Source organism: Tachypleus tridentatus, chromosome 6 (genome assembly GCF_004210375.1).
Source record: "Tachypleus tridentatus isolate NWPU-2018 chromosome 6, ASM421037v1, whole genome shotgun sequence".
Classification (NCBI taxonomy): Eukaryota; Metazoa; Arthropoda; class Merostomata; order Xiphosura; family Limulidae; genus Tachypleus; species Tachypleus tridentatus.
In genome coordinates this window covers 6007950-6032389 of record NC_134830.1, presented here as the reverse complement: position 1 = coordinate 6032389, position 24440 = coordinate 6007950, and the positions used below count along the sequence as shown (strand labels likewise).

Sequence of the window (24440 nt, the reverse complement as noted above, 5' to 3'; positions counted from 1 at the left end):
ATAATGTACCTTATCAGTACTTGAATAGAGTGATCAACAATATAATAATGTAATAGTGCTTGAATAGAGTGATCAACAATATAACAATGTACCTAATCAGTGTAAATAGAGTGATCAACAATATAATAATGTACCTGTCAATACTTGAATAGAGTGGTCAACAATATAATAATGTACCTCATCAATACTTGAATAGAGTGATCAACAATATAATAATGTACCTTATCAATACATGAATAGAGTGATCAACAATATAATAACGTACCTTATCAGTGCTTGAATAGAGTGATCAACAATATAATAATGTACCTTATCAATGCTTGGATCAAGTGATCAACAATATAATAATGTACCTTATCAGTGCTTGAATAGTGATCAACAATATAATAATGTACCTTATCAATGCTTGGATCAAGTGATCAACAATATAATAATGTACCTTATCAGTACTTGAATAGAGTGATCAACAATATAATAATGTACCTTATCAGTGCTTGAATAGAGTGATCAACAATATAATAATGTACCTTATCAGTGATTGAATAGAGTGATCAACAATATAATAATGTACCTTATCAATGCTTGGATCAAGTGATCAACAATATAATAATGTACCTTATCAGTGCTTGAATTAAGTCAGAATCGAGAAATTTGTGATCTTCTCCAACGCTGCTGATGTCAATTGAAAAATGACCATCTAAAAACAAATGGTTGAAATGTGTTAAAATTATATAGTACACTTGTTCTACAGTATATTGCTATTACTTACACTTATGTGCAGGAAATGTACTCACTATCTTAACAAAAACAGTTATTAAAACATTCCACTTGTATCTTTTTGTAGGTTCTTTCCAACAGCTACATGTCTTTCACATACACAGTCAATCCTGTAAACATAAACGGCAAGTCAAAGTCAAAAAGTATCGAGAAGGTTTACGATAAAAAGAGCCAAATTTTATCAGTGATATAAGGCCCATCACTGGTTATTTGTGACTTTCATTTAACAAAATAACAAAAAGTATTTAATTATGAAAAGTTTATAAAATAAAAATATTTGCATACCTGCTTTTGTACAGAGAAAAAAAATTTAGTTACAGTTTAAAATTTTCAACAATGATAAAAACCTTATAATACTATGCATAATCACATAAACATAGATGTAGCTTTCTCTCTAATCATTCAGAGAATTACAATGTAGACAGTGAAAGTGTAAAACAGGTTTAAACGTGTGTGTGTGTGTGTGTGTGTGTGTGTTGTGTGTGTTTTAGACTTTCACTAAAAAGAACTGTATTTCTTCTATCTTATTTTAGTGCAAACTTTATCAAAACAGGCAGTTAAATGTTTACTGATGTAAAGTTTCATACAGGTTTACATCAGTTATTCTGCAACATGAAATACACGTCTATTGTGTCTTCCTTATAAGGTCTAACTTACTTTTCTCTAACAAATGCAATAGTGTAGAAATAACCATGAATTATATTCAAAATAAATAGGAAATGCTCTGAAATAAAATCTTCAAAGAACCCGTAGAAAGTTATTACAGACTTCAGATCAATACAGACCAACATGTTAACTGTCATTAAACAACAGTTCTGATACTGCTCAGGTATGTAGGGTTTTATTATTACAGACTTCAGATCTATACAGAACAATATGTTAACTGTCATTAAATAACAGTTCTGATACTGCTCAGGTATGTTGGGTTTTATTATTACAGACTTCAGATCTATACAGACCAACATGTTAACTGTCATTAAATAACAGTTCTGATACTGCTCAGGTATGTAGGGTTTTATTATTACAGACTTCAGATCTATACAGAACAATATGTTAACTGTCATTAAATAACAGTTCTGATACTGCTCAGGTATGTTGGGTTTTATTATTACAGACTTCAGATCTATACAGACCAACATGTTAACTGTCATTAAATAACAGTTCTGATACTGCTCAGGTATGTTGGGTTTTATTATTACAGACTTCAGATCGATACAGACCAACATGTTAACTGTCATTAAATAACAGTTCTGATACTGCTCAGGTATGTTGGGTTTTATTATTACAGACTTCAGATCTATACAGACCAACATGTTAACTGTCATTAAATAACAGCTCTGATACTGCTCAGGTATGTTGGGTTTTATTATTACAGACTTCAGATCTATACAGACCAACATGTTAACTGTCATTAAATAACAGTTCTGATACTGCTCAGGTTTTATTATTACAAACTTCAGATCTATACAGAACCAACATGTTAACTGTCATTAAATAACAGTTCTGATACTGCTCAGGTATGTAGGGTTTTATTATTACAGACTTCAGATCTATACAGACCAACATGTTAACTGTCATTAAATAACAGTTCTGATACTGCTCAGGTATGTAGGGTTTTATTATTACAGACTTCAGATCTATACAGAACAATATGTTAACTGTCATTAAATAACAGTTCTGATACTGCTCAGGTATGTAGGGTTTTATTATTACAGACTTCAGATCTATACAGACCAACATGTTAACTGTCATTAAATAACAGTTCTGATACTGCTCAGGTATGTAGGGTTTTATTATTACAGACTTCAGATCTATACAGAACAACATGTTAACTGTCATTAAAGAACAGTTCTGATACTGCTCAGGTATGTAGGGTTTTATTATTACAGACTTCAGATCTATACAGACCAACATGTTAACTGTCATTAAATAACAGTTCTGATACTGCTCAGGTATGTTGGGTTTTATTATTACAGACTTCAGATCTATACAGACCAATATGTTAACTGTCATTAAATAACAGTTCTGATACTGCTCAGGTATGTAGGGTTTTATTATTACAGACTTCAGATCTATACAGAACAATATGTTAACTGTCATTAAATAACAGTTCTGATACTGCTCAGGTATGTAGGGTTTTATTATTACAGACTTCAGATCTATACAGACCAACATGTTAACTGTCATTAAATAACAGTTCTGATACTGCTCAGGTATGTAGGGTTTTATTATTACAGACTTCAGATCTATACAGAACAATATGTTAACTGTCATTAAATAACAGTTCTGATACTGCTCAGGTATGTAGGGTTTTATTATTACAGACTTCAGATCTATACAGACCAACATGTTAACTGTCATTAAATAACAGTTCTGATACTGCTCAGGTATGTAGGGTTTTATTATTACAGACTTCAGATCTATACAGAACAATATGTTAACTGTCATTAAATAACAGTTCTGATACTGCTCAGGTATGTAGGGTTTTATTATTACAGACTTCAGATCTATACAGACCAACATGTTAACTGTCATTAAATAACAGTTCTGATACTGCTCAGGTATGTAGGGTTTTATTATTACAGACTTCAGATCTATACAGAACAATATGTTAACTGTCATTAAACAACAGTTCTGATACTGCTCAGAAATGTAGGGTTTTATTATTACAGACTTCAGATCTATACAGAACAATATGTTAACTGTCATTAAAGAACAGTTCTGATACTGCTCAGGTATGTAGGGTTTTATTATTACAGACTTCAGATCTATACAGAACAATATGTTAACTGTCATTAAATAACAGTTCTGATACTGCTCAGGTATGTAGGGTTTTATTATTACAGACTTCAGATCTATACAGACCAACATGTTAACTGTCATTAAATAACAGTTCTGATACTGCTCAGGTATGTAGGGTTTTATTATTACAGACTTCAGATCTATACAGACCAACATGTTAACTGTCATTAAATAACAGTTCTGATACTGCTCAGGTATGTAGGATTTTATTATTACAGACTTCAGATCTATACAGACCAACATGTTAACTGTCATTAAATAACAGTTCTGACACTGCTCAGGTATGTAGGGTTTTATTATTACAGACTTCAGATCTATACAGACCAACATGTTAACTGTCATTAAATAACAGTTCTGATACTGCTCAGGTATGTTGGGTTTTATTATTACAGACTTCAGATCTACACAGACCAACATGTTAACTGTCATTAAATAACAGTTCTGATACTGCTCAGGTATGTGGGGTTTTATTATTACAGACTTCAGATCTGTACAGAACAATATGTTAACTGTCATTAAATAACAGTTCTGATACTGCTCAGGTATGTAGGATTTTATTATTACAGACTTCAGATCTATACAGATCAACATGTTAACTGTCATTAAATAACAGTTCTGATACTGCTCAGAAATGCAGGGATTTATTATTACAGACTTCAGATCTATGCAGACCAACATGTTAACTGTCATTAAATAACAGTTCTGATACTGCTCAGGTATGTAGGGTTTTATTATTACAGACTTCAGATCTATACAGACCAATATGTTAACTGTCATTAAATAACAGTTCTGATACTGCTCAGAAATGTAGGGTTTTATTATTACAGACTTCAGATCTGTCATAAAATAACAGTTCTGATACTGCTCAGGTATGTTGGGTTTTATTATTACAGACTTCAGATCTATACAGTTCTGATGCTCAGGTATGTTTTTATTATTACAGACTTCAGATCTATACAGACCACAGTTCTGATAAATAACAGTTCTGATACTGCTCAGGTATGTAGGGTTTTATTATTACAGACTTCAGATCTATACAGACCAACATGTTAACTGTCATTAAAGAACAGTTCTGATACTGCTCAGGTATGTAGGGTTTTATTATTACAGACTTCAGATCTATACAGACCAATATGTTAACTGTCATTAAATAACAGTTCTGATACTGCTCAGGTATGTTGGGTTTTATTATTACAGACTTCAGATCTATACAGAACAATATGTTAACTGTCATTAAATAACAGTTCTGATACTCCTCAGGTATGCAGGGTTTTATTATTACAGACTTCAGATCTATACAGACCAACATGTTAACTGTCATTAAACAACAGTTCTGATACTGCTCAGGTATGTTGGGTTTTATTATTACAGACTTCAGATCTATACAGACCAACATGTTAACTGTCATTAAATAACAGTTCTGATACTGCTCAGGTATGTAGGGTTTTATTATTACAGACTTCAGATCTATACAGAACAATATGTTAACTGTCATTAAAGAACAGTTCTGATACTGCTCAGGTATGTAGGGTTTTATTATTACAGACTTCAGATCTATACAGAACAATATGTTAACTGTCATTAAATAACAGTTCTGATACTCCTCAGGTATGTAGGGTTTTATTATTACAGACTTCAGATCTATACAGACCAACATGTTAACTGTCATTAAACAACAGTTCTGATACTGCTCAGAAATGCAGGGTTTTATTATTACAGACTTCAGATCTATACAGAACAATATGTTAACTGTCATTAAAGAACAGTTCTGATACTGCTCAGGTATGTAGGGTTTTATTATTACAGACTTCAGATCTATACAGAACAATATGTTAACTGTCATTAAAGAACAGTTCTGATACTGCTCAGAAATGTAGGGTTTTATTATTACAGACTTCAGATCTATACAGAACAATATGTTAACTGTCATTAAAGAACAGTTCTGATACTGCTCAGGTATGTTGGGTTTTATTATTACAGACTTCAGATCTATACAGAACAATATGTTAACTGTCATTAAATAACAGTTCTGATACTCCTCAGGTATGCAGGGTTTTATTATTACAGACTTCAGATCTATACAGACCAACATGTTAACTGTCATTAAACAACAGTTCTGATACTGCTCAGGTATGTTGGGTTTTATTATTACAGACTTCAGATCTATACAGACCAACATGTTAACTGTCATTAAATAACAGTTCTGATACTGCTCAGGTATGTAGGGTTTTATTATTACAGACTTCAGATCTATACAGAACAATATGTTAACTGTCATTAAAGAACAGTTCTGATACTGCTCAGGTATGTAGGGTTTTATTATTACAGACTTCAGATCTATACAGAACAATATGTTAACTGTCATTAAATAACAGTTCTGATACTGCTCAGGTATGTAGGGTTTTATTATTACAGACTTCAGATCTATACAGACCAACATGTTAACTGTCATTAAACAACAGTTCTGATACTGCTCAGAAATGCAGGGTTTTATTATTACAGACTTCAGATCTATACAGAACAATATGTTAACTGTCATTAAAGAACAGTTCTGATACTGCTCAGGTATGTAGGATTTTATTATTACAGACTTCAGATCTATACAGACCAACATGTTAACTGTCATTAAATAACAGTTCTGATACTGCTCAGGAATGTAGGGTTTTATTATTACAGACTTCAGATCTATACAGAACAATATGTTAACTGTCATTAAATAACAGTTCTGATACTGCTCAGGTATGTAGGGTTTTATTATTACAGACTTCAGATCTATACAGACCAACATGTTAACTGTCATTAAATAACAGTTCTGATACTGCTCAGAAATGTAGGGTTTTATTATTACAGACTTCAGATCTATGCAGACCAACATGCTTACTGTCATTAAACAACAGTTCTGATACCGCTCAGGTATGTTGGATTTTATTATTACAGACTTCAGATCTATACAGACCAACATGTTAACTGTCATTAAATAACAGTTCTGATACTGCTCAGGTATGTAGGGTTTTATTATTACAGACTTCATATCTATACAGAACAATATGTTAACTGTCATAAAATAACAGTTCTGATACTGCTCAGGTATGTTGGGTTTTATTATTACAGACTTCAGATCTATAACTGTCATTAAATAACAGTTCTGATACTGCTCAGGTATGTTGGGTTTTATTATTACAGACTTCAGATCTATACAGACCAACATGTTAACTGTCATTAAATAACAGTTCTGACACTGCTCAGGTATGTAGGGTTTTATTATTACAGACTTCAGATCTATACAGACCAACATGTTAACTGTCATTAAAGAACAGTTCTGATACTGCTCAGGTATGTAGGGTTTTATTACTACAGACTTCAGATCTATACAGACCAATATGTTAACTGTCATTAAATAACAGTTCTGATACTGCTCAGGTATGTTGGGTTTTATTATTACAGACTTCAGATCTATACAGAACAATATGTTAACTGTCATTAAATAACAGTTCTGATACTCCTCAGGTATGCAGGGTTTTATTATTACAGACTTCAGATCTATACAGACCAACATGTTAACTGTCATTAAACAACAGTTCTGATACTGCTCAGGTATGTTGGGTTTTATTATTACAGACTTCAGATCTATACAGACCAACATGTTAACTGTCATTAAATAACAGTTCTGATACTGCTCAGGTATGTAGGGTTTTATTATTACAGACTTCAGATCTATACAGAACAATATGTTAACTGTCATTAAAGAACAGTTCTGATACTGCTCAGGTATGTAGGGTTTTATTACTACAGACTTCAGATCTATACAGAACAATATGTTAACTGTCATTAAATAACAGTTCTGATACTCCTCAGGTATGTAGGGTTTTATTATTACAGACTTCAGATCTATACAGACCAACATGTTAACTGTCATTAAACAACAGTTCTGATACTGCTCAGAAATGCAGGGTTTTATTATTACAGACTTCAGATCTATACAGAACAATATGTTAACTGTCATTAAAGAACAGTTCTGATACTGCTCAGAAATGTAGGGTTTTATTATTACAGACTTCAGATCTATACAGAACAATATGTTAACTGTCATTAAAGAACAATTCTGATACTGCTCAGAAATGTAGGGTTTTATTATTACAGACTTCAGATCTATACAGAACAATATGTTAACTGTCATTAAAGAACAGTTCTGATACTGCTCAGGTATGTTGGGTTTTATTATTACAGACTTCAGATCTATACAGAACAATATGTTAACTGTCATTAAATAACAGTTCTGATACTCCTCAGGTATGCAGGGTTTTATTATTACAGACTTCAGATCTATACAGACCAACATGTTAACTGTCATTAAACAACAGTTCTGATACTGCTCAGGTATGTTGGGTTTTATTATTACAGACTTCAGATCTATACAGACCAACATGTTAACTGTCATTAAATAACAGTTCTGATACTGCTCAGGTATGTAGGGTTTTATTATTACAGACTTCAGATCTATACAGAACAATATGTGAACTGTCATTAAAGAACAGTTCTGATACTGCTCAGGTATGTAGGGTTTTATTACTACAGACTTCAGATCTATACAGAACAATATGTTAACTGTCATTAAATAACAGTTCTGATACTCCTCAGGTATGTAGGGTTTTATTATTACAGACTTCAGATCTATACAGACCAACATGTTAACTGTCATTAAACAACAGTTCTGATACTGCTCAGAAATGCAGGGTTTTATTATTACAGACTTCAGATCTATACAGAACAATATGTTAACTGTCATTAAAGAACAGTTCTGATACTGCTCAGAAATGTAGGGTTTTATTATTACAGACTTCAGATCTATACAGAACAATATGTTAACTGTCATTAAAGAACAGTTCTGATACTGCTCAGTGTAAAAGGTCTTTCTAAAGATCACTGAAAAACATAAATCGATTACCAACATACCTATAACATGGATAATTACCCTGAATAATAATGCACTGTATGTTAACAGTTTATATTTATATGTAATGACAACAAAGAATTTCATTTCATTAACATGTTCATTTGTAAAACTATGTCAATCTAGCAAATTACTCTCATAACAAGAGGTTCTTTTAAACGTTTAAAGGTGTAAGGTTACAACTCACAGAAATGATACAATATATCAACTATTAAATATATACACAACAGGATGTCTATTCATGGTGTTCCTTTCTGATGCCTAGGATAACGTAATTAATTAAGTTTCTCCTCTAACTGCAGCTGCTATGTGCATAATATCAGTTCTGTGTTCCAGGTTTACTGTAAGACAAATTAAATATTCACTGAATTGGGGATAGATGTGATAACGGCTCGTAATTGTGACCTATTGCTTACAACCCACTTATTTTCTAACAGTCCTGCACAAAGTATAACATTACATATCATACAGTTTCAAATTACTACTTACCAACTTCAACGTCTGGCTGTAGCTACCACAAGAACGTCATATTTCAACTTAACATTCTACCCTAAGCAACAGCCTGCTTTAACTTTTATAGAGCGCTTGGTGTTTTTGTCAATTATCGTGGTAATGTGTGCTGCGCACCTCTAGAGGTTGCCCTAGCAACAGTCAACCTGAAACCATTGGTAACCGCAATAAGCTAGCAGCTGCTTTTCAGAAAGTTGACAAAATCTCTGGAACAAGAGACAAACTTAAGGTATTGTACACGCACGTTAAACTCGGTCACTCTACAAACGACATCAATTTTAGAAACTGGCTAACGATCTAAACTCTGAAATTCATCATGATGGAGTGATATAACTTTGTCACTTAATCTTTAAATTCATTCTGATGACAACATTAAATGAAAATACAATTTTTCACTGCTGAAAACGTTTCTGTTGTTTTTAAAATATAAGACATATTTACGATTTTATGTATTATATGTACCTATTAGATTACCTCTCTGCTGACACAGATTTCTAGAAATCGTGTTTCGATACCCGTGGCGAGCAGAAGAAGATAGCCCATTCTATATGTTGGTACTTAACTCCAAAGAACAAACTTTCAAGCAAATATTTTCAAATTCTTGGATTACTCTTAAATAATACTTGATGCTTGTTTAATTAGAAAATTTGTGTCATTACACAGGTCTGCAAATTTAAACTTTATAAAAGTTGTTTTAATAATGGATTTTCTATAATTTAGCTACACAGATTTCGAAAATATTTAATTTTCTCCATCACGTTAGTATGTTTTACAATTCGGAAAGAAAAAAACACTCTTACTTAGACCACATTTTTATTTCTTTTACCACAATGAACATTTATTATGTTTCGGTTCTAGAATGATCGATAAAACTCACGTCGCGACTGATCTAGAGACCCAGTGGCTGTCAACATTTTAAGCATAACAAAATGTGTTGTGATTTCAATGAAAATAATTCACTTACATAAAGGTACATTTGACGTATTGTGAAAAATCTGTTTGTGATGGGGAAAAAATGGATATAACTTTCGGATTCAGCGTAAAAGAATTATAGGACACGTAAACATTTCAAAACAATAAAACCACAACATGCCTGTGTCACCTATCAAATCATATAGAGTTAAAAGGATTAAAATTCACAACTCTGACATTATCAAGTTTTTCTCCACAGGTCTCATCAGAAAATAAATCAATAACCTGAGTTTCGACTTTTCTTCAACAAATGACAACGAGGAGACGAACTCGTCTAGTTAGAAAATGGAGGTGCGTTATTCTATTGTCGACAAGGAAAGAACGATACAGATATTTCGACTCCTGAGTGACCACATGACAAAAGGCGGTGAAAGTTACCAGATGAATGTGACCTAGCTGAAAATGAAAGCTTCGAAAACTAATTTCCAACGAACAACAAAGTCTACAAATCACTTCATGAACAGACCAGCGGTCACGCGAAAAAAACGAATTTTGCTTCGTGAAGACGAGAAACCTACTTGAAGTAAAGATGTGTTAAAGTCGGGTGGTATTGCAAACTTTATTAACCTAAAGATCACCTAAACGTTGTTCTGCACTTTAATTAGTTTTAAGAATTGACATTAAATAAATGTTGCGCGTGTTTGGGGTATCTGCGCTGTACCCAACAGGGGTATCTAAACCCAGTTTTTAGTGTTGGGTCTGTAGACGTCTCGCTGAGCCACTAAATAACAACCTGGAATGTTTGTTTCTTCGTAAGGGCTTCCGACTGATGCTTGTTGAGTTCTTACAATACAGGCGATCATAGATGTAGACGATAGCTAGTAATGTACTGTAAAAACATTATACCACTGAAAATAAATACCAACAGTCAGCGGAAAGTTTCAAAAACTGGAATTAAAATAAAACAAAGTTAGAGTGAAACTGGTAACACTGATGATGACAAGGGCAGCCCGGAAGATTGGTTTGTTTTGAATTTTGCGCAAAGCTACACGAGGGCTATCTGCGCTAGTCGTCCATAATTTAGCAGTGTAAGACTAGAGGGAAGGCAGCTAGTCATCTACACCCACAGCCAATTCTTGGGCTACTCTTTCACCAACGAACAGTGGGATTGACCGTAACGTATAACGTCTACACAGCTGAAAGAGCGAGCATGTTTGGTGTGACGGGGATTCGAACCCGCAACCCTCAGATTACGAGTCGAGTGCCCTAACCATCTGGCCATGCCAGGCCTAACCTGGAAGAAACCATACATGATTCACTTTAAGATAGACGTAAATTTAGCCGACACCTTGACACTGAACTTCAATAAACCACTGGATTGTTTGTTTGTTTGTGTTGAATTTCGCACAAAGCTATACGAGGGCTATCTGTGCTAGCCCTCCCTAATTTGGTAGAGCAAGACTAGAAGGAAGGCAACTAGTAATCACTACCTACCGCCAACTATTGGGCTACTATTTCACCAACGAATAGTGGGATGACCCGTCATATTATAACGTCCCCACGACTGAAAGGGCGAGCCTTTCTGATGTGACGGAGATTCGAACCCGTGACCCTCAGATTACGATTCGAGTGCCTTAACCACCTGGCCATGCCGGGCCTGGTAAGGTATGGAACCCCATATTTAACCACAACCACCGTAGGGATGGAATCCTGAATTCTGCCCCATATAAACAAACAGTCATCACACTGTTCCTTCTGGGAGTCGTTTAGCATGAATATCGAATTTTCAAACACGATAACAATGTTTAAAGAATAATGTAACAAAGTTAACAAAACGTAATGTGAGAATCCTGTACGTCTCTAACGGTTTGAAAAAAACAACTCATTTGTTTCAGGCACCATTTCAGCTAAGTATGGTATTTGATTTGTTGTTGAGCACAAATTAACACAGTGGTTATCACTGTCACCGATATCGAAACGTGAATTTTAGCTTCAAAATTCGGCAAACTTAATTGAGCCACTGGGGAATAGATAGCTAAGGACAGTCACGCTAAACGTTAAGGAAATTCGTTTTAAATGGATTTGTTTAACCTTCAGACACTATAAAGACACGAAATACACACAGTAAAATAAATCTGGTGCCTTTTCACTTTAAACTATAAAATGGTTATTCAATAGTTTATAATTTATGCGCAGCACTTTACAAGAAACGTTCGCACGTGTCGTCCACGTGCTTTGCTGTCGGATCCTGTAACGTGACTGCGATGCACATTTCACGGACTTAATAGGACGTTTTGATCAAACAACTGTTAGGTTTTCGACACATTTATTTACACGCAACTGTGTAACGATTAGTAAACTTTAGAAAAGTTATGTACTTTAAAGCTATATACACAAAATATGTCATGCAACTATGGTGGTTGAGTGTTTGGTATAACCAGTATAAGTCAACAGGTCTTGAAGGGAATAATGGTGAATGGAACATATAAATTACTCTAAGTAGTTAACAATTAAGAAACAGACATTTAACTACAGTCAACATTCATAACAGTTGAATAATACACAATTAACTATAATCAACAGTCCTAACAACTGGAAAATACACACAAGACAAATTAATACTCGCAACAACTCTGATGAAAACAAAACGAAATTTTAAAAATAAACTTAGTGTTTAGAAGTATTACCCTAATAACGAACCAGATCTGAGTGAACGAAACTAACTGATACAAAAGCAACGTCTCCCAGGTGAGACAACGATAGGCTTACAAACTTACAACGCTAACATCTGATGTTCGATTTCTTTTAGTGGACACAGCGCGCTACCTAGTACGGTTTGGGTCTAAATTACTAAAAACAGTAATTCCTCTAATTTTTAATATCACGGTTTGCGCTTCATATTCATTCCACAGCAACTATACATTTCTTAAACATTTTGTGCGAACCGTCTGTTAAAGTTATTTTACGTGAAACTGCCTGTACTTTGGGTAATTTCACACTTAACAGATGGTTTAATTAACACTAAAACCTGTATGTTAAATTTTGATACAAGTTAGATAAAGAGAAAAATAGAGTTTACACAATTTATCAGTCCTCGAATACCGAAAACATTAATGTTACACTTACTTATTAAACATGTATTTATTAACTAAAGTTTTATTAACACAAAATAAATATAGATCATTTATAAAGTATCAACAGCAAAGGAGCGAATCACGTGCTGGGCCGATTATGTTAACCATGGTCGTTTTTTGTTGTTTTTTTTATAGCTCTTTCCGCTATTTGTCTGATTTATTATTTTCATACGTTTTATGTTAAAAGGCCGTAATTACTATCAAATGTCTGTATATCTGTGTGTGTGTGTGTGTGTCAACTTATAGTTAGAAGATCGGTAAAAACGTTGGTCACTAAACCTGGCACTGGACACTTAGGTCTCCCAGTGGAGAAAGATAGGGGATCGACGTTAGACCCTACCCCCAACAGAGGCGTAGCCAAGAAGGCCACGCCCCCTGGAAAATCTAGGTATATTTGATCACATTATTTTTCAGCTTTTGTATGTAATAAACTCATTGGGTATCCTGTAATAAAAAATAAAACTTATATCAATAATATTACATTTGATATGATTTACTGATCATTTTTGTTAAAATTCAGATCAATTGCAGCTTCTTAATTTACCCCCCACTTAAAATTTTCTGCACCCCTGAATAGAAACCTAGCTACGTCGCTGTTCCCTGATGTCGTTTCCAGAGACCTTCATTATGTATTCTCAGTACATAATCTAAGGCTCTCAATAGTTAGCTGCTACTAAAAACAAAAAAAAAACACTTCGTCTCTATTAGACTTGCTAAATTACAATCTTTTTATAAGTGATTTTTAAATACAACTTGTCTGTGCTACCTTTGAGAGAAATTAGTTTAGTTTGTACAACCTGTAATATTCCTGTATACTGTATGTCTTGATACTCCTGTCCTTAAGTCCCTAATCACAAGAACGATTTATAAATCAAATAACAGGAGTTCTTCCAACTTTCATTTCCTCACATCAATGTTTAAAATCAAGTTAGGTCCAACATACCTTCATACATCTGTGAATACTGGGGAAATCCTGCAGCTCTCAGCCAATTGCAAGCTTCTATTGCTTCCAATTCTGTAAAATAATAATATTAGTTGAATCCTGAAATTGTTCGATTAATGAAAACACATTTTCATGAAAAATTATAAGATAAATACCGCTCAATGTTAAGTAAACGTGTCTAAAATGACTGACAAACTCTACACTAATACCCAGTAGTAACACATCGACATGTGTTTTAAATCGTGTGTCGTCGATTAACAGGAGACGCATGACACAGTTAGGGTTACACGCGCATCAATGACAGAAAATGATGATAAACCTTCAAAAAGTAAAAAGAAATATAACAAAGTGTTGTTCTCAAGTTTACTTACTTTTGAATCATATAACGAAATTAACTTACTATCTAGTCCTGTAACAGTGATAAATTGGTTTATCACCTCCTTTAACGTTATTACTGTTGTAACGTGTAGGCCTCGAAAGCTAGCTGTATTCCACATTAGAACCAAAAACCAACTTACTTGAACCACGAAATGCGATAGTTAATACTTACAAGAAAAAACTCTATTCTGAAATAAATTTATTATATTCACTATATTTTAACACACATTAATCTGTAACATAATCTTGTATTTATAATCACCACACGAATATGCAAGAAAAATTTACACCACAACCCTAAATACGTTTTTAAAAACGTTTAAAACCAACTTCATGAATTCAGCATCACATCAACTAACTTCTGTATCTCCCTCTAGCTACTAAACAACAGCTCCATCTAGTCAACAATGCAAATTACAACATTAAATTTATAATTCTCAATATTATCATGTCTTGTAAACTTTTATGAAAACTATACATTTGACATTCGGAGTGACGAAGAAAAGGACGCACTCATTAAAGTGGTGAAAACTAACCAAAAGAATTTAAGCAAAAAAACTTTGTCAGATTATTCATAAAAACAGTTTTAATAGTCTCACATCATGAAACATCAAATTTAAACCTAGATATTAGATTACAATGCCTCAACTTCGAGGCATGAGAATATACGCTGCAGGCCATAATCTTAAGGCCAATAAATTTTTTTAAAAATGTGCATTTTGCGTTGTTAGACTCAACCACTTATTTGAAAAGAGCTTCGAAAGATGAAAATAAGAAAATAGAAAATAAAAAGAACAAACTTTTTTAGCATTTAATAGGGAAAATGTGAACACTATGAAATTAGCCTAAATACTAGCTGATCAAAAGTTTAAAACCATACCAAAAAGAAGTACTAAACAGGTTAGGAAATGTCCAACAAAAGGTCTCATTAGTGAGTTAGACGGCTGTCATTGTGAATAACTTCAAACATTCGCTTTGGCATGGTTGATATAAGCGTTTGCAGAAGACTGGCTGGAATGTTATTCCAAGTGGTGAAGATGGCTTCACGAAGATCATGCACTGTTTGGAATTGATGTCTATTTCTATAGACTTCCCTCGCCATCCAACTCCAAACATTTTTAATGGGGTTCAGTTCGGGCGAACACGCTGGATGGCCTAAAAGAATCACGTTAATCGCCATGAAAAAGTCCTTTGTCCTGGGGCATTGTAGATTGCAGCATTGTACTGCTGAAAGATCCAGTCATTTTCACACAAGTGAGGACCTTCAGTCAATGAGGATGCTCTCTCCAACATGCCAATGTAGCCAGCTGCTGTTTGACGCCCTGTTTAACCTAAAGCTCCATAGTTCCACGGTATGAGAAAGCACCCCAGATCATGATGGAACCTCCTCCACTGTGTCATGTAGAAAATGTCTCCGGTGGTTTATCTTTATCGTGCCAGTAACGTTGAAAGCCATCTGGATCATCCAGGTTAATTTTTTTGTTATCAGAGAACAAAACCTTCGTCCACCTTTCTACATCCCCTATTTGGTGCTTCTCAGCAAAGTTTAAAAGAGCTGTTTTATGGTGTGGAAGGAGACGTGACCTTTGAAGACATGTACGGTTTTTAAAGCCTCTCTCTCGTAGACGTTTTCTTATTGTTCTTGAGCTGCATTCCGCGTCCGTAAGTGCCTTAATCTGGTTCGACAATCGACTGGTATCTTGCCGGACAACCTGTCGAATTCTCCTGCTCGACGCCGACGAAATTTTCTTGGGCCGACCACTTGAACTTCTCCTACCGTATCCCTTAGGATCTTTCAAAAAATTAGCAACAGCAGTTTTACTACGCCAGATGGCACTTTGAGAGAGACCTTGCTTTTGCAAGAATTTGCAAAATACGGCCAGCAGTGAATATACATACACACACACACATAGACGTACAAAATAAATCGATATTAAAATCCATAATGGAGCCATTTTTACCACTTAACGAAAAACACATGACTAGATAAAACTTTACCAGAAAGCACGTGTGCAATTCTTTTTTTCTTCCTTTTCCGTATTTAATGAAACGTAACTGAGTAGGCTTAATTTTGATATATTTCTTAAACTTAAACAATTTGTATTGTTTCCCATGTTTCTGGGACTTGTTGTAATTTGCTGTTTACCAATGCAGTAAGGTTAATGATGGGTGGTGATGACTAGCTAAGTTCCCCTTAGTCTTACACTACTAATTTACGGACGGCTAGCACAGATAACCCTCGTGTAGCTTTGAGCGAAATTCAAAACAAAGATGGGAGAATATCACTTATAACAATATGGAACATACTATAGCGCCCCCTATACTGCACAACTATATGTATAGAATATTTTAGAAGGTATAGAATATTTTTAAGTATCAGACCCTCAAAATGCCTATGCCACTTTTGTTTGTTTACTTCCATAGGGGCTGTTTGTTCCCTTTTATCAACTTGTGCTTTACGCCTCTGTGTGATACTGAAGTAGAAAGCTTCAAAATAAAAAGAAATCCATAACACTTCAGAGTAAAGTTTTCACCTTAATCATACACAACATTAAAAGTAACCTCTGTATGAAAAAAATAAAAGTCGATTCACTTCGAATGTTATTGCCTTAAAATTAACTTGTTGTGATGTTGCGACACGTGTACTGTGCACGTGACGACCAATGTTAGGAGCAGTATCCACGGGCTGCTTTCTCTCACGAACCGTATTGAAGCTCGATCGATAAACATCCTTCTTCCCAACTGAACTGAGAAATACACCCTCAGTGAAATTAAAAAATAAATGTTTGATGCGTATATTAAATAAGTTAAACCTCTGTAAATTATCCTGTAATTATGTTAAATACCTCACACACTTAAGTGTTAATTGCTTTCTACGTTTGCTAATTAATTTGTACATATTTAAATAGTTTTATTTTTCGATACACATATATGCCTGTGATAGCTAAGCGGTAAGACTGAGGGCTTATAACGCTAAAAATCGGGATTAGATACCCGTGATGAGTACAGACCGATAATCATAGTGTACTTTCTTGCTTATATTCACTAATATTAGTCTATTTGTTTACTTTCTTTTCCAACTATAAACTTAACAATAAACTTCTGTCATCATTAATAATGAACAAAAAAAACCTACCATGAGGTTAAGAAGGACAGACAAACAGAAATGGGCCTAAGGTACAGTTTTTAAGATACAGTAATTTCAAATACAGACTGAACCAAATAATAATAATAATACGGGATAAAGATATACAGACCGCTAGTATTTGTATCACGAATATAAAAATTAAATACATATTTATGAACTTCGTATTCCGAATCAATTTGAGCACCTGGAAAATTGTGTCAAGTAACTTATAATAAATTTTTATAAACCAATTTTGGTTTCATTTTGTTGTTGTTTTCGTAATAAGGTTTTCTTTTATAAGCAACAGTTAATCACTGATACACTATGTGCGGCAGGATGTGTTAAAAACACACTCATGTATGTATATATGTTACTGTTTTTTTAATAATGTATATTCATGACAAAACTATTACAGGACCATATGCGCCATCTCATATTTTAAACTTCTGAGTACACGGAAAACAACAGGTCAGTAGCATCTCAATATTCGCCATCCACGATAAAAGACTGACTATCATCCTTATAACGCATCTACAGTTTAAAGTACGAGGAAACTCTAACGGGGCACGCCAAACTTCCATCACAAGAGCAAACTGTGCTTCTATTGTTTTGATTTTGAGGTTTAAACTTATTTAGTCTATTAATTTGCCGATTTACCGTAACTATGGGGTCTGTCCCCACGAGAAAGAAACGAAACTTTGGACCTAATGTTAAGTTAGAATGATACTGGCCCGGCATGGTCCGGTGGGTTAAGGCGTTCAACTCGTAATCTGAGGGTCGCGGGTTCGCATCCGCGTCGCGCCAAACATGCTCGCCCTCCCAGCCGTGGGGGCGTTATAATGTGACGGTCAGTCACATTCGTTGATAAAAGAGTAGCCCAAGAGTTGGGTGGTGATGACTAGTTGTATTACCTCTAGTCTTACACTGCTAAACTAGGGACGGCTAGCACAGATAGCCCTCGTGTAGCTTTGTGCGAAATTCAAAAACAAATAAAAACAATAGAATGATACTAAACAGAAACTTTAAGACATTTTCTACCGTATTGTACTATCAGCCACAGCCACAACAAAGTCCATTCACAACTAACGTTAGGATACACGAAGGGTCTGACGCTTGATTATAAAAAACTAATTAAATGTAGGTTGCACGTTTAAACACGAAACGATAGCCATGAAACGTTTATCTCCAGTGTTTTTCTAACTTAGTAGTGGTCATGAACGAATGCTGTTTGAGTCACAGAATCACTTGTATGTTTTAAACATTGGGCCGGTGAGGCTTTTAAACAAATTTTTTAAATTATTTAAGCTTGCTTGTTTGTTTGTTTTAGAGCATGGCTACAATAGGCTATCTACTCTGTTCACTTCAGAGAATCGAACCCCGGATTTTAGCATTGTAACTCCTAAACTTACCGTTAACCCACCGGAAGATACTATTTAAGCAACAAACGCCTGGTGAGTGAATCATTCATTACGGGATTACTAACAGCACACACACACATTTTAATAAAAACAAAAACTAATATAATTCATTCAAGTCCAACACTGGAGTTCACTGTGAAAATTAGGTTTTAAAAATACCTTGATTTCACCCAATTCTTAGAACTGACCGTTGTCACACTAAATTATTCAACATGGTGGTAAAACAAGTACGTAACGTTAAAACGTGTATATATTATGTATACATACATACACACTTGTCACTTGGTTACATTCAGAAAAACAATGTTCCAGTTTAGTTAATTTATTTGTTTGTTTGTTTTCTACACAAGTGTTATCCAAAGACTGAAAGGGCTAAGGTGTTTTGTGACGGGATTCAAACCCGCGACCCACACATTACGAGTTGAGTGCCATAATCACGAGGTCATGCCAAGCTTTTTGGTTAGATACGAAACAATTCTGATATAAATATACTACAAACAACGATCTGAGGTTAACCAAGCGCCGTGGGGTAACTAACGTAGTTTCAGCACAAAGTAATACAATGCACTTCTGCACTCTGTTTACCGCACAGACTCGAACCCAGGAATTTAGCGATGCAATACCGTAAACTTACCGCTGACCCACCAGTTGACAAAATGGTGTGTATTACAAACAACCTTGATTTCCCGAGTATATTAATTAATCTTGTAATGATATCTTATATTCTACATTAAAATGTTAAGCCTTACCCATTCTTAACGACCTTACTAAGGAAGCGCTCTTTCTCTCGTTGTTAAATTATACAGCAGTTTATTTAATTAAACGATGAAGTGTTAAAGGTTTAACAGAGATCTTCAGTGATCCTGTTTTATGAGATAAACAAGTCTTGTTTGACTAATTTCTAATGATGTGCAGAGTTATAGGGTTCTAAAAACCCCATGTTAAATTACGATTCTAATGCCTCAAATTTGTAAAACGTACAGTTCGCAAAAAAAAAAAAAAGATATTTTAGTGATGGCATTTATTGCCGTAAGTTTTGTTTGCTGTGCACTAAACCATTAAATAACATGTGTTTCTAGCCAGTTCGTATTAAACGTACGTTGTTTCAATGTTATTGTAGTATTTAATTTAGTTTACACGGTGTCAGTTTCACTCCAGGTTACCGCAGAGAAATGTATATTATTTAATACGTTTGGTAGCTTGCCCTGTAACTGTCATTTTATACTGAAGTGACACGTGTGTCATTTTCCTTTGTTCTAATTTAAGAAAAATGACTAAAGGCAAGACATTTAGGGCGCTTGATAGCAATCTGAGGGCCAAGGGTTCGAATCTCTGTCACACCACACATGTTCGCTCTTTCAGCCGAAGGGGAATTATAAGGTGACTCTCAATCCAACTATTCATCGGTAAAAAAGTATCCCAAGAATTGTGATAACTAGTTGACTTCCCTCTAACTTTTCACTGTTTAATTGGGAACGGCTAACGCAGATAGCCCTCGTATAGCTTTGCATGAGCTTCATACGACCACATATTTCAAAACCTTGTGACAAAAACATAAACTTATCGAAATGGTACAAGTGAAAAACAAAGAATATGCTTTTAAAATTTCAAAATTAAAAACACGTTATTCTGTCAGAGTTTACGTTTTTTTAAAAGAAAATCAGTATTTTTAATCTTTCTTTATAATAAAAACAATGGTATTATTTAATTGTATTCTTAATATTAAATTATAAAAATCCGAGACAACTGTTTGTAGATGCGAAGAAGCTCAAAATTGTTGCTTCCACCAAACGTTTGGCCAACCCTTAAAAGTGCAGCCTAGTGACCCAGTTCGTAACCATATCATTAATGAAGAATTATGATTGGGGGGTAAGATATATAATGAAGTTTGTTGATATGGACGTTTGAACAATATTCTTTAGAAGTAAAATTGTAAATTGTTTGGATAAGACTGAACATCAACTGACACATGATTAATAAAATACATTTAAACCCTGATAGGTTAATACTGAATAATTGAAAAACTAAAATACAACATTATCTGTTACTCTTTGTGAAAAACAAATAAACCTGGTGACCGTCTGCGGAACCCTGGGGCTCTATGAAACATAGTTTCACAGATCATTTGTTTAGATTATTATCAGTGTATTATGATGAAATATCACACATTTTAAATTTAAAATAATGCTCCGCTAAAAAAAGAAGTTACTACCATCCACGTTTCTCTGTTGCTCTATACGAAATAGAATTGTACTAGAAGATAACTCATAAAAGTTTTCAAGTTCCATAACACTTATAACGCATCAAACAGTCAAACCGAGCCACAAAATTACTTACATGATAAAAATGAAATCCTTGACCTTCTGACACCACATTGTTCGAGCTCAGGTACAAACTTAGAAGTCTACAAGATCAAAGAAGATGTTTCACCAGTAACATATTTCGTGTATAAACAACGTTCAAAGAAGATGTTTCCAATATATACTGTTCATAGAGCTCTAAAGTAAAAGAAAATTAAATAATTCACATTTCAAGATGACTAAATCAAACGTTGCTGAAGAGAAACAAACTCATGAAGCCATAAAGGCGGCAAAGATGTGAAGTTGAAAGCAGACAAGTCAAACAACCTCTGTAAAGAAGAACTAGACAAGCATTTAGAAGGTAGTAAAGAATATTTATTTAAACTGAGCGTGAATAGAGAAACATGGCGATGTTTTCCTGGATAAATTTGATCAAGCTTGAGGGCTATGGATAGTAAGAGAAAAAATGAAAAGAGAGAAATCGTGTGCAAACATGTTAACAAAGAAAGAAATAAATTCAAATTCAGGATTCCTTTATGATGAAACCTTAGCGATTTTATTAACAGAGTTCACCATCATTTAACATGATTAATACATATTAACAGAATTCACCATAAGTTCACGATTGGTTGACATGATTAATACATTAAAACAGAGTTCACCGTAAGTTTGTGTTCAGTATTTTAATGGCTGAGATGAAGCTATTAAACAGTTCAGTTATAACAAGTAGAACACTATTTCCCTAATGTCTATTACAATTTTCATGTATCATTGTTTGTGCATATATACAGAACAAAGGTGCTCTGCATGATGTAAAACATTAAATCTTGGGCTGACTTTCCCACAGTGGGACACAACTCAAATAGTGATATGTGAAGTTAATGTTGGGATGTATAGAGTTAATGTGATTGAAAAAATTAAGTATGTGTTCTGTAGATTTGAATTCCGCAACCGTGTCATCTACATATCTGTACCAGTATAGTGGTGGATGTAATGCTGTGTTACTTGCTTGTGTTTCAACTTGTGTCATAAAAATATTGGCTAGAACTGGTGATACTGGGTTGCCCATGTTTAGGCCATTTGTTTGTATATAGTTTTGGTTGTTGAACATGAAGTTTGTCTTCATCGTGGTGAATTCTATGAGGGTTGCTAATTGGTTACTGGGAATGTCTATAGATGGGTTAGGATCTCGGATATAGAATTCTAAGGCTAGCTTGCAGGCTTCAGTGGTTGGAACTTCTGTAAAGAGGGATATAACATCGAAACTGGCCATTAAGGCTTTATGATTAAGTTGATTTAGATTAGACTTGAAATTAAAAGAGTCTTTGATGAATGAGCTGGCTGATGTTACATATTTGGAGAATGCCCATGCTATGTATTTACCAAGATTGTAATTAAACGATTTCCTAACCTCAAAATTACAAGAACTGACGCACAATTCAAAACAACTCAAATAGTCCCCTATGTAGCCTTCTGCTTAACAACAACCAACCAACTTGTCTGTACGTGAAGCGTGGTGCACACACGTGAAACGAACCGAAATTTATTTCATAAATTACTGCTTGGTGTTTCAACTGCCCAAGAAAAGGTTTTGATTTTTAAGTAACTTTAAAGGAGATAAAAAAAACGGAGACAAAATGATAGCCCTAAAGCGTTTCGCTGACGATAATATAAGGATTATTCACATAAGAACGTGGAACCTTATAAACAACGGATTAAATTACACCCAAATTAAGTCTGATGAAACCAGCAAATAAAGAATCAAACCCAAGTTAAGCTTCACGAAACCTTATAAACAAAGGATTAAATTACACCCAAATTAAGTCTGATGAAACCTGTAAATAAAGAATCAAACCCAGGTTAAACCTCATGAGACTTTACAAACAAAGGATTAAATTACACCCAAATTAAGTCTGATGAAACCTGTAAATAAAGAATCAAACCCAGGTTAAGCCTCATGAAACCTTATAAACAAAGGATTAAATTACACCCAAATTAAGTCTGATGAAACCTGTAAATAAAGAATCAAACCCAGGTTAAGCCTCATGGAACTTTATAAACAAAGAATCAAACCTCAAATCAATGACAAATCTTAACCACTCAAGGAAAGTGAGCTAGTAAACAAAAATACCACCAGGTGTAACACGTCAATTTAATTTCTCTGTTTTAATGAACTGTTTTGTTGAAACGTTGAGCCATTCTATGTCAAAATACATAATTATAAGATGGCCGATATCATGATAAGCTAGTTCGTATGACGACGAGTAGATTTCAAAACTCAGAATTACAATCATCAGAAGCCCATCAAAATGACTTAATAGTGATTTTCCTAAAAATAGTTATGAATAGTTAACCCAATACTTTGGTTCATAGCGTAGATGTAATATGATTGTCTAGTGAGCCTTTTATCTTTTGTTGCTCCATGTGTTATTTCGATAATAAAAAAATGCACTGCGTTTGCTTTTAAGCAAAGTAGATTGATTGACTTCAGTAAAGTACTGGCAAAAATGCTTGGTTTTTTGTACAATGGGTGAATCCAGCACAATATAGCGATTAAATTCGTTATATAACCGCGAAAATTTTTATTATTGGATGACACCATTCCTTGTCATTTTACCGAGCGCAAGAAATAACGCTAACAGAGTGAATACTTTTCAAGAGTTATGTCTTCTTTGCAAAGTGTTAAAAGGATAATATTAAATTCACATTATTGAACATGGTACAGTAAAATTGTGTATGCATATAATACAGACATAAATAAATAAATATTCATACACAAACTGAACACGAACATATATACATAAACACGTTCTTTTTTTTCCAGTCTTCGTGGGGAACATTATAATAGGACTCATTAGACAGCCCACTTTTAGGGGCTTACTATAGGCCTTTTGTGTTACCAAGGCAGTGTTACAATAGTTTTACTTATAGAAGCAAGACAATAGATTTAATAAATAATAAAGTCTTCTTAGAAGATATGAGCAAATTAAACCTTACGATGACTTCATCATCCTATAGAATCCACCTTAGCAACAGCTTGTAAGATGTGGTGAGAGGGTAACCAAGCTACAATTTGTTTACTCGTCGATTTGAAACAATAAATGTGCCAGAACAACTGCACCTGAAGAGATGCATTTTTCTGGAGATAAACTTATTGTGTACGTACCAATATATAATTATGGAATTAT

At 34.1% G+C, this 24440-nt stretch overlaps 1 protein-coding gene across 6 annotated transcripts in view; it reads right to left on the bottom strand.

Annotated features, from left to right (window-relative positions):
- The window catches only part of LOC143251884 (stAR-related lipid transfer protein 13-like), a 125063-nt gene that overhangs the window by 20302 nt on the left and 80321 nt on the right, over positions 1 to 24440 (bottom strand). For 2 of the 6 annotated variants that reach the window (XM_076503212.1, XM_076503210.1), the window contains 2 exons: positions 14030 to 14101; positions 616 to 697 (listed from right to left, as the gene is read on the bottom strand). In XM_076503212.1, coding sequence (XP_076359327.1) covers positions 616 to 697; positions 14030 to 14039 — 92 coding nt within the window. In that variant the 5' untranslated portion in view covers positions 14040 to 14101. Of the gene's footprint in view, positions 1 to 615; positions 698 to 9019; positions 9127 to 14029; positions 14102 to 14429; positions 14756 to 21289; positions 21437 to 24440 lie in introns of those variants that run through there. The other 4 variants (XM_076503213.1, XM_076503211.1, XM_076503214.1 and 1 more) reach the window with 4 other exon arrangements.